The sequence below is a fragment of the Oreochromis aureus genome, linkage group 3 (assembly GCF_013358895.1).
Source record: "Oreochromis aureus strain Israel breed Guangdong linkage group 3, ZZ_aureus, whole genome shotgun sequence".
Taxonomy (NCBI): Eukaryota; Metazoa; Chordata; class Actinopteri; order Cichliformes; family Cichlidae; genus Oreochromis; species Oreochromis aureus.
The window spans coordinates 57,943,613-57,955,234 of record NC_052944.1 but is presented as its reverse complement, the minus strand read 5'-3'; the positions used below and the strand labels follow the sequence as shown (position 1 = coordinate 57,955,234).

General features: G+C 41.4%; 1 protein-coding gene across 3 annotated transcripts; it reads left to right on the top strand.

Annotated features, from left to right (window-relative positions):
* The first annotated feature begins 105 nt into the window (after nucleotides 1-105).
* Nucleotides 106-5,941, top strand: LOC116335888 (zinc finger protein 250-like). Of its 3 annotated transcripts, none has more exons than XM_031759670.2 (7): nucleotides 106-643; nucleotides 1,545-1,613; nucleotides 1,776-1,902; nucleotides 2,060-2,142; nucleotides 2,353-2,594; nucleotides 2,949-3,055; nucleotides 4,391-5,941. In XM_031759670.2, the coding sequence occupies exons 1-7, from the start codon at nucleotides 400-402 to the stop codon at nucleotides 5,514-5,516; spliced, it is 1,998 nt and encodes a 665-aa protein (XP_031615530.2). In that variant the 5' UTR covers nucleotides 106-399; the 3' UTR covers nucleotides 5,517-5,941. The 3 variants fall into 3 exon arrangements, 2 of the variants coding, with proteins under 2 accessions (XP_031615530.2, XP_039461625.1); XM_039605691.1 differs by having other exon boundaries at nucleotides 107-643; nucleotides 1,776-1,938; XR_005609860.1 differs by having other exon boundaries at nucleotides 115-643; nucleotides 1,776-1,938; nucleotides 2,353-2,664; nucleotides 4,391-4,526.
* The last annotated feature ends 5,681 nt before the right edge of the window (nucleotides 5,942-11,622 follow it).

The window sequence follows — 11,622 nt, the reverse complement described above, 5'->3', positions numbered from 1 at the left end:
CGTTGTTTTACATTGTTTTACGTTGCATTACATTTCGTTTATTTTGGTTCATTGTTTACACACTGACTGCATATAAAGGGCCATCTGTAGTACTATGTTTATTCACTATGCAGTACTATGTTTAGTGCAATATGTTTATTCATTGTATCACAAAGTTCAAATCCACTCAAAAGGGTTTGTACAGCACGACAGTGATGCAAGCATGCCAAGTCAGCCAGTGGATTCAAACTGAGGATATTAGTGGAAAAAATATATAGAAAAAGTGTTAGTGTTTCAGTCGGCTTTCTTTATAAAGTTAATAGAATTTGTTTCTCCCCGGACACATTTTGCGGCAGCACGATAAGAACACCGTCCGGTCAGTATCGTTCGCCTGTGAAACGGACCCGTGAAAACGCACGCATGTTTTATCTCGAGAAGAGCGGCAACTCGGAGTCCCCCGACAGCGTCGCTAACATGTCCAAGAGCGACATACTGAGAGGAATCATCACTGAGAAACTGAGCACAGCCGCCCGGGAGATCTTAGCGGTGGTGGAGCGGACTGTAGCAGACTATGAGGAGGAGGCTGCGGGCTTCAGGCAGGAGATCGAATGGCAGAGGAGGCAGCTGGAGCTTCTGCAGCCTCGGGTTAAGCTTGAGAGAAGAGGTCAGTGACAGGCGGATTTGACGAACTTCATTTGAAAATGACTCATTTAATATTTCCTTGCTAGCTGGTGAACATAGAGACTTCACAGTGCAAGAAGAAAATGTCCGCACAATTGTTTAGAATGGGATTAACAAGTCTGCATGCGTTTAGTCAGCTTTCACAGGATAATGTGAGACAATCAACGCTTTTGGGGTTCCTTTAACTTTATGGGCAGCCCACCCCCTGAAGCCAATGAAAAATTAATTCTACTAAAACTCAAATTTTTTTTACTTGTTCCTTAAATTTTGACTTAATAACTTGCAGCTTTTCCCTCCCCACTGTCACCAAAGTGCTTGTGATTGTTGTGGTTTCTGTGTTTTATTGTATGGTCTTTTTCATATATTTTAAAGCACCTTGAGGCAAATGTTGTAATTTCACACTGAATAAATAAAATTGAATTGAATATAACTGAAATTTCTAGTTATTCAAAAGTAAGTTGCATTTTCAAGTCAGCTTGTCAACATTTTTAATTAACCCAAAACTTGAGTTGATTATAAACATTTTTAAAATTAATGATTCATAATTTCCAGTTTTTCAGAACTTTTTGAGATACTGATTTGAAATTTGGACTTGGCTCTGATCAGCAATTTTTATTTTTCAATGTTGGAAATGAGCTTCCATATAAAACATAAAGGTTAAGTTTTCACAGTTCACATGGAGCCTGCTCTATCAGTTTTAAGAATTTAGGATGTCAGAGTTTCTAAGTTTGCGGTTATTTGAGTTATAAACAGGACTAAATTCCGACTTTAAAGATGCTCTTTAAAAATACATGTTGCTTTCAGCTGTTCATAGCAATATTGTGTTTGGCCAAACATGAAGTAACTGATCAGATCTGACTGACAAAAGTAATCTCTGGTCACAGATCTGAACATCCATGAGGTGGTGGTCATGACCGGAGACAAAGAGGATCAGCAGCACACACATCTGCCGGGTTTGTTTTCTGTCAAAGCTTCTTTTTTTAAATGTTGAGAAAAAGGAGGAATGAGTGAATGAACGACTCTAAGGACAATACGTTTTTTGCTGCAACACTAAAGAAGATGCTCAGACTTACATATGGTAGTAAATAGTAAAATAGGGTGTGTAATGTTTCCAGGTATGGAGGGTGCTGGAAGTCCAAGTCTGCTACGTCGTGATGAAGATGAGCAGCGGATGGCCCAAATGTCGACAAGTTCCAGGCAGAAAAGAGAAAATCTGATGCACCCGGATTATGAAATGCCAAGGTTACAAATGCAATGTCAACAGTTTGGATGTTACAGGTAGTTTATATTGTGACGCCTCGTGTTTTAACAAAGAACTTTGCATTTACACCAAGGCGTCACCTTTGCCAGCACTGGCCTGAATGTAGCGCTCTAATACAACTACCATTTCTCCTGACAGGAAGAAGTCCAGCAAACATTGGCTCAGTGACACACAGAGGCATCTACATTTCAGGATTTGTTTCCTGGAGGACTCTCAAGGCGGTATGCTCTCAAACATGGGTACATTTTAAGTTCCCGAGTTAGCACCTGAACCAAATAGCCAGACCTAACAATACTAAACACCTCAAATGTTCAAGGACTTGCAGATTTGCAGATGGACTTGGAGAGTTCTGAGATGCTGCCGCCCAGGATAACAATTGCTTCCTCACTGTTTGCAAAGTCTTGATCTCACGATGGTTTCTTCTTTTTCAGGGTTTAAAAAAAGTCTGTTTGAGGACCTGAAGTGTCCCCGTGATCTAAAGGAGGGTGACTTCTTGGACATGATCAAGTCCACGTTCCCTCAGCTGGCCGGAGACAAACCGCTGAACATCTTCAAGTCTGACCACAGTAAGAGACTCCAGAGGCTCATGCTGAAGACCCTGACACCAGAAGAGATCTACAGGACCATGAAGCCCACCGGGCTTGAAAAGCCTGTCCTCTATGTCAAACCTAAGGTCGACACTCGAGTAGTTTTTCTCACTGCTGCAACAGATATAGTCATAGTCATGAAAAGTCTGTTTACAGGTAAAACATTAAAGGAAAAATTATGAATAAGTGTTCAAAACTAAATACCTCTTATGGTGTGTTTGATTTCTTCTGCTTGCAGCTGACTCTTGTTCTGTTAGTATTGAGATATCTTCATGGAAGTTTGTGTTTATTTGACAAAAATGGTGATGAAATATGTGCTAAAATAAGTTTTTCTTACTGTGTCTGAGATACAGTCAGATGAGCCAAAACAAATGCCTTTGACCTGCGTTAAAACCATATTCTTTCAGACTTTTTGTAAAGTTATTTTTTTTATCTTACAGACAGGAGAGGAAGATGAAGAGGAAGAACTTCATCTGTTACCCACAAGTGATAAACCTTTAACACACAGTGGCAGAGTGCTTATGAAAGGCGGTGAAGCCATTTCAAGGTGAATTAAAAATTGAAAAAGAAATGTTGAGTTATTTTGTTTAAAGGTCAATGAAACAGTGTGTCCTTTTTAGAGGCTGTTAATGAAATACTAGCAAGTATACCACCCTATAAAGATAAAGATCCCCTAACAAACACAACTTTTTGAATTGCTGGCTTGTATGTAAAAGCAAAACATTTACAAACACAATGTCAAACAGTTGACAGATGACACTCTACTTTTTACATAAAACCAAACAAAAAAACATAACATTTTCTAACATTACTGTTGGTTAATGCAGGAGGTGGAGTAGAATTGCAGTTCCAGTAATATATACTGGTGCCATAGGGAAAATGCTAAAATGCTACAGTGCATTAAAGGCAACATTTTAGACTGTAGTGTAGGATGACTGTTTACCCCTGTCATGCATGAATTATGACAACCTCAATCAGGATTTTTTTTTCTTACATATTTTTATTCATATTTAGGCATGAAAAGATGAAAAAAGATCCTGATTGAGGTTGTCATAATTCATGCATGACAGGGTTAAATAACAATAATTACAATGTAACATGCCATACATCTATAATAACATTAAACGACCAGTGGGTGGCGGGGTATAGAGTGACACATCCAATGTAGTGGTTCATGTGCAAGTGTATCATCAACACTGACACAAATACAAGAAAACAGCCTTTGAATAGCTGTCACTGTAGTGACCACTATGCGTGAAAGGGTTACAGGCCTGGACTGGTAGTCTTGCATATTGTGCATTTCTCCTATTGGGCTGGCGAGCCTGTGGGCTAATAGTTGACTGTAATTTATTTCTTTGTCGATATAATTATACGGGCAAGTCCCAGTCCATCCGTGCCCGAATAGACTGTTACAATAGATCATAGAAAATAAAAATGACCTGCACAAAAAATTGTGTTTAAAGGCAAAACGACTGGAATGAATTAAAACACTGATCCATGACCAAGAAATATTCTTGATTTTTATAATAAATTCACAAAATGAACTAAATTTTAATTTGTATTCATTACCCTCATTTAGAACTGCAGCCATTAGTAAAAAGAAACCTACTGAAGGAACACTTAGCAATTAACAATTAGCTATTTCTATAGTCTTAAAATTATTTGTACCCAACATTTAAAACATTTGATCGCTCCATATTATACATTATCAACCAACATAATAGCCAGCTCCTCACAGCTTCTAAATATCATGATTCCGAATAAAGTTTTGATTATTATATTAATGTGAGGTTTGCAAGCAATTTGATGTAATTCTTGGCTTGTCCGTATTTTTCAGTCAATATTCATAAATGAATTTATGAAAATCTTTGTTTCTTACCAGCTCTGTTCAACATTTAGACAATACCAAAGTGGATGTCATGGCCAACAGCTCAGCATCACAACTACAGCTCTTGCTAAGAAAAGATGCTGCTGAAAACGGGTCTAGTGATGGCAAACATGGAGTCGTGGCATTAAACCCCGAGCTGCAGGTGGCAAAAAGTTTGAAGGCAATAGAGCTCCAAAGTAGTTCGGAGACAATTCAGACAAGTACAATAGCCTGTAAAGTGTGTGGACTCCAGGGAAACCAGGACAGCTTGATTCAACATGCATGGAGTCACATGGATGAGTCACCGGCTGTTTGTGGAATTTGTGGAGAACATTTTGAATCAGTGGAAACATTAAAGGGACATCTTGCAAACGACCCAAAATATCACAACTCTAATAACCAAACGTCTCTGCAAACAGAGGCGAAACAATACAAATGTGAAATTTGCGCTAAATCATTTGGTCTAAAGGAGCAGCTGGAAATTCATTGCAAGGAGCACACTGGCCTACAGAAATACCACTGCAACATCTGCGGGAAACCTCTCTCCCATCTTCGATCAATGAGCCGGCACAAGCTGACTCACACAGTGGAGCGACCCCACAGTTGTGAAGTTTGCGGGAAGCGTTTCAAATGCCCGCACGTTTTAAATTCTCACAAGAAAATCCACACGGTCAGGGAGCGGTCGTATCTCTGCCACATCTGCTGCAAAACCTTCATGTCAAACAGCGTTCTGTCTACTCACATGAAGATTCACAGCAACGAGAGGCCACACATCTGCTTAGTGTGCAAGAAGGCTTTTGTTTACAAAGGCAGTCTAAAGGCTCACATGCGAATGCACACCGGCGAGAAACCGTACAGCTGTTCCCAGTGCGGCCGCTCCTTCAAGCACAAGTGTCACCTGAACGACCACGTCAGGAGCCATTCAGGCATCAAACAGTTTGTGTGCAGCATTTGTGGGAGAGCGTGCTCTCGCCAAACTCAGCTGAAGACCCACATGAGGACCCATAATGGAGATAAACCGTACCAGTGCGACATCTGCAAGAGGTCCTTCTCGCAGCGTGGTACTCTCAAGTCACATGTGAAGATCCATGAGGCCAAAAAAACAGACAGTGACCCGCCCGAAAACCAGACAGTGTGTTAACATGGGCTCGATTCCCTCCTGTGCAACTTGTAGGACTTGACTTTTTTCTTTTTTTTTTTCTTTTAAAGAAAAAGTGTTAAATGAGCTATTCCTTTGGTAACAAAGCTCATGACATAAATACTTGGATCTTGAGAGAAGGACATGAATAAAAATCATTTAATGAATAAATAATTTTTATTAAGAAAGAACTGAATAATTGGTTGTCTTTCTGGATATAAGTACTGAAAAACCAAAAGAGATGACTAGTTCTGCTTTTTTGAAAGACAATTAAGCCAAATCTAAAGGGAAGAAATCTAAATGTAAGGAACATGTTTGAATGATTAAAAAAAACACACCAACAGATTCACAGAAATAACTGACCCTATCATACCATGTAGCGTAAGGAAAAACATGAAAGTAGACTTTCAGTCAGTCAGTAAGAAAAAAAAGAAATTTGTGTTAATTTAAAAAAATTAACGCAAAAAAAAAATATATATATATATACATATAAATATATATACGTATGTATGTATATATATATATATATGTATATATACAGAGAGGGAGAGATATTTGTATAAATCTAAAATCTAAATACTTGATTTCTGGGGGATTTTTTGGAACTTAATGAAAATTAGTTGAAAAGTTGTACAACTTAGAAAAAGCTGTCAACAAAAGAGAAGAAGCAACATCTACATCTTTAAGATTATTTATTGTCATTATGTTGCTAGAACATAAAAATTTCAGTGGTTCCCTCGGTAATAAAGAAAACACAAAAAAGATAAATACGTTTGGGTTGTTTTTGGTATATTTTCTATGCTCAAAACACAGAGGTGTGGACTCGAGTCACATGACTTGGACTCGAGTCAGACTCGAGTCATTAATTTTATGACTTTAGACTTGACTTGAAAAAAGGTTGTAAGACTTGTGACTTGACTTGGACTTTTACACCAGTGACTTGGGACTTGAATTGGACTTGAACCTGTTTACTTGAAAAGACTTGATATTTTACCCAAATCTAAAATTTAACATACATATTATATAAAAAGTGCGGACCATTAATTCACTTTATTCATTCATTCATTCTTACCACACTCTGTATGTATGTGAGCGTGGGCTGTAGCACAGCCAATCAAATTAACCAGATTTGAAAAAACAAGAACAAAAACGCTCGAGCCAAAAATGCTTCCAAGAGTAATTTCTTTCGGGTACATAAACTACGAAGTAGTCAACAAAAAACGAAATGCAATATGCAAAACATGCAAGCTGACTTAGCTAACTTCATCTTATTAGCAAATGTTCTTCGGGCTACGTTGATGATACTGTTTGGCTTTAACAGGTATGATATGTTTGTCATGCTATTTTAAATCCGGTCCTGCAAGCGCATCCAAGAATAACATGCAACTTGTTAGCTCAGAACTGTCGGTGAATGGTGAGCAGGGTCCGTTTCAGAAAGTGGGTTCTGTAGCTGTACTCAGTCTCTCTCCGTCTCCTCCCCATCATTAACCCCGTAGATTTAACCCAGTTTAGACTGACAAATATTTATTTTACCATCACATCACAATTCAAAATCACTGTGTTTAATTTGCAATTAGTGTATGGTCGTGTTTAACTTTTGCATGTCTGAGCCTGGGAAAAAAATTTTTTTTGGTTAGAAAATCTGGCCCACCTTAGTGTGTAATTGAGTAGTCCTGCTATACATGGCCTTTTTCTTCTGTCATTTATGTCAATACATCAAATAAAATACTTTGATCTTATATTATTAGCTGTTGTTTATTTGCAAAGGTTATTCTCTTTTTTTTTTTTTTTTTTTTTTTTTAACCTGTCCCGTTTGGTTCTTTTGCCATCAGAATTATTGTCTAAAGGCGAAGAAAGATGCCCAACGGATTTACTTTACCAAATGGACCATCCCAGCCTTGCCGTAATGGTCCATTTGATTCAACTTTATTGTTTATTTTATTTTCACTTGCTGAATACGGGACAGACTTGACTGGTGGAAAGAAAGGGAGAAAGAAAGAGGGAAAGAAAAACAGCTGAGAAGAGGGACGGGGAAAAAGGGCAAAAACCAACAGAATAAGCAGACAAAAAATACATATATCGATCACCTGGATCACCTGTTGAGAAAGAAAAAAGAAAGCAAGCAGAAGAAAACGAGAGTAATAAACAACATCACAATGATATATGGGAATATGACAGTAAATACTAAATATTAAACATTATTGTGCAGCACGTGAGATCGACAGCGCACAGTGTGCTTTGAGGTAGGAGCCAAAAAGGGTGTAGTTTGTGTGTGTGATCACCCGTGTGTGCACCTGTGAGCATGAACGCGCTTGTTTTTAAAAGGTTCCTTCATGTAATGATCTGCTAGAGGGTGTGGGGGGCCACTGCCCCGTCCTCCAGGGCATGAAGCAGGTATGGAGGAGATCAAAACTCCAGACATCCAGAGGCCCCAGAACACAAGAGACCAAGGAAGACCAACAGAGGGCAGCCGCGCCACTATCCCAGAAAGAGCTGAGGAGAGCCCCAGATGAGGGGTCACTCAGCAGCCGCGAGCAGAAGCCGGGGGTTGCAGTGACGTGCCCGTGAGCTCCGCCGGCAGCCAGCTGTGCCTGAGTGACCGAGCCCGGGCCGAGAGCCAAGGGCACCCCATCCCAGTGGCCCGAGCGAGCCCCAGGCTCCAGGCCCCGATAAGCAGCCGCCAAGGAGTGAGCCGGTGGGTACCTGGGCGCCCACCCCGGACACAAAGAACCACCAACGCACCGATGTCTGAGGGCGTCTGCCACCGGCAGGGGAAGTGGTGGGGAGATGGGCCTCAAACCTTGGAGGGCCTGAGATGTCCCCAGAGAGGTGGCGTCTGATACCCAACCTGACATATAGACACAGACAAACAGGCACACACAGATACAAACATCTATTCCCACCCTCATGCTCTCATATACAATTACTCAACACTCACCCAACGTGGAGACAGACATAGAGAGACACTGTACACACAATCACACTCCCCAAGCGTACTCTAAGCCCCGGGTCTAGGTACCCTTGCCCCTGGAGGGGGAAACTGCGCCCAGACCCAGGTGGTGTTACCCCTTTTCCCTGCGGTGGGGAGAAGCAGACTGCCCGACTCCGCAGCAGCAGGGAGGCCCCACATTCCAGACCCCAGTCGGACGGCCAACTCCTCCTCCTAGCCCCCGCTCCAGCAGGCCGCAGAGAACGGGGGGTGTAGGAAGACTCAAACCTCCTCCACCCGCTCATATGTAGTGTTGATGTATGTGTGTTCTAAGGTGCATTTAAAACCCAGGAGGGCATGGAGCTACCTGCCAGAGCAGCAGGTAAGCGTATAGCCCCTCCTGCTAGCCCTCAATGTCTCGTGTATTTAAAATTGAGAGGTGGGCAACGACGCCAGGGGTGAGGTGTACACCCTGATGGTAATTTGGAATCCGTGTAGCGTGCCCACCCCAAGATCCTATATGTATGTGTAATGAGAGTGTGAGTAATGTGAATGTCTAAGTTGTGGGATAAAATTGAGGCGGAGGCAGCCAGAAGGGGACAGAGGGGGGATGTCTCCTCTGCACCCTGGTGACACACCCCTACCCCAAGGCCCTGCATGTGTGGGTGATTGTGGTGGAGCGGGAAGAGGGAGGCAGCTGGAGATGGGAGGGAAGGAAGGAGGGCAAGTGACCCCTCCTGGGGCCAGCTCCCCGCTGACCCCAGTAGGCACCCCATACTCTGCAACCCGCCAGGAAAGGGGGCCCAGGCCCATCCGGACCGGGGCCCAGTGCAGCAACGCCGCCCAGCCCCACAGAGCCCGGGACAGTCCACCTGACCCCACCACAGAGAAAACTGCACCCACCCCATCATCCACTGATCTTCCAGACTACACAAGACAATAGACGCCCAGGCTGAGATCTTCCTCCACCTCTCCTGTATCTCCCCTCCTGCAGAGAGAGTTCCTGAAGAGAGGAAATCTCCTGCAGGATTTGACAACCTCCCCACCAGTTGAAGAGCCCCCAGGTGGTTCGATGCACAGGCGGCACCCTGCGCCAGGACTGGGCCCCCATACACCCACCCGCCCACAACCCCGGCAACATACCAACCAGGACCCAAGCCCCTGAGGCTTGGCCAGGGCCCCAGCCCAAAGACGGAGTGCCCCCAGAACCTCACGCCCATCCCGGACCCACCCAGGGGCAGCCAGGCTACCAGGTCAGTAACCCACGTCCGTCAGCACAGACCCTCCCCTAGCCCTGCTGCACGCAGCCACGAGGAAACCGTCACCTAAGAGCCAACAGAGCCCCTAATGCAAAGGTTATTCTCAACACGGATGCTAGACAAAAACGGCGTTTTCTACAGACAGCCTAGCATACGCTCTCCACTTGCGAGTGAAAAAAGAAAAACACCCCTTCCCTATTGGTGTTAGAGTTTACCATGTCAGCCAATCAAAAAAATGATAAGGCAACATGTGAGATTTGGTTGTTTAGGGAGAAGGGGAAGTTTTTAGGAGTGACACCCGCGACTGAAAGCGGGCGAGCGAAAGAAAGAGAGAGAGAGAGTTTTCATATGTGAGACATTAGTGACGTTTAGCGTGTTTGGAGGCTGTAGTTAGTTTGTTGTGTAGTTATTGTTTTGTATTGTGTGTCGGTTAGACTGCTGAATTTCATATTTGATCTAAAAAAGCTGTCAAAGGCAGATTCCAGCGTAAACGCTGTCTCCACATAGAAAACTGGACTGTTGCACCTCCAGTTGTCAGACCTGCAGGGTTTAGGCCTGTGGTGTTCTCCTCTGTCTTATACTGAACACAAACTACATTTTTTGGACTGGCACAAATAATTTGTGTGCCTTCTTATTTGATGCAGCACACCTGATTGTTCTGTAAATAGATTTAAATGGTTATATAAAAAACGCCTGAGGCCTTGGCTGCATTTTTAGGTAAATAGTACCATATAACTTTGTTGTTTGGAAAACTTGTGCATAATTTTTAGAAATGTACAATTTCTATTTGCATTTCAAGTTATGAAAATGATTCATTAAACATGTAAAAAAATATAACTTTTTTCTACTCGGATTCTGAATTTTTGTCTGAATTTAGATCAACTGTGCTAATATAGTATACCAAAATGAAAAAATAACTCAAATTTCAGATATTTGAGGTTGTGCTGTAAATAATGATACCAAACAAGGCAAGAAAAACATATTTTAAAAGTGAAATATAGAAGTAAAATCAAAAGTAGTCAAGAACGGCCAATTATACCCTGGACCCCAGAGGGTTAAAAAAAAGACTTGAAAGGACGTGAAATTCAAAGTTTCGGACTTGGGACTTGACTTGAAAGTTGTCTGTCTTGACTTGCGACTTGACTCTGACTTGCTTGACTTTACTTGAGACTTGACTTGGGACTTACTTCAGACTTGCAAAACAATGACTTGGTCCCACCTCTGTCAAAACATCAAGAGGCACAGTGTTGATGAGGTATCAGCTGAAATATATATACCAGGTTATACGTTCATGGAAAACCAATTTGCACCACAGGATGGTGCGTCAATGTTAACCTTTGAAATTTAGAGTTATTATGTCATCTTGAAACTTGTTTCTTCTAAAGATATTGAGTCGAAATTTTGAGATAATTACAAAAGTGGATGAAAAACAAAAAATATTGTGTTTCTCATTAGTGGAAACTAGCTCCCATAAAAGTCTCTTGAAGAAGGAAATATTAAAAGTTAAAAGAAGAGCAGTATACTGTACATCGGAAAACATGAAAACATCTATTGATAAAAGCCTGACAAAAAGGAGAAAAAAGAGAAACTTTAAGGGGATTATCTTTACTCTGGCTTAACTTTTGTTGCATTTTTTAATTGACAGATTTAAGAAAAATTACTTTACAGTGATATCTGTTTAAAAGAAAAGCAGAGAAAACTTTTGAATGAACACGCTTTTTGTTAATTGATATGAATTGAAACGGTTATTAATGCAATTTCCGTGTTAATTAGAAACAGAAATATCAAGGACACTAGCTAATAATAAAAAAGTTTTTAAAGCAAACATTCTGAGAATAATCTTTGTAAAATAATTATTACATTATTAAAACTGGTTGAGTTGTTGAATCGTTACTGAAAGCTGTCCGGATAGAGTGATCAG

Excerpts from the sequence above, each read along its gene's own strand:
- LOC116335888 (XM_039605691.1), top strand. The coding sequence starts at position 400 with ATGTTTTATCTCGAGAAGAGCGGCAACTCGGAGTCCCCCGACAGCGTC. Across the intron at positions 1,939-2,059 it reads CAACAGTTTGGATGTTACAG|GAAGAAGTCCAGCAAACATT; the intron begins GTAGTTTATATT and ends TTCTCCTGACAG. Across the intron at positions 2,595-2,948 it reads TCCTCTATGTCAAACCTAAG|ACAGGAGAGGAAGATGAAGA; the intron begins GTCGACACTCGA and ends TTTATCTTACAG.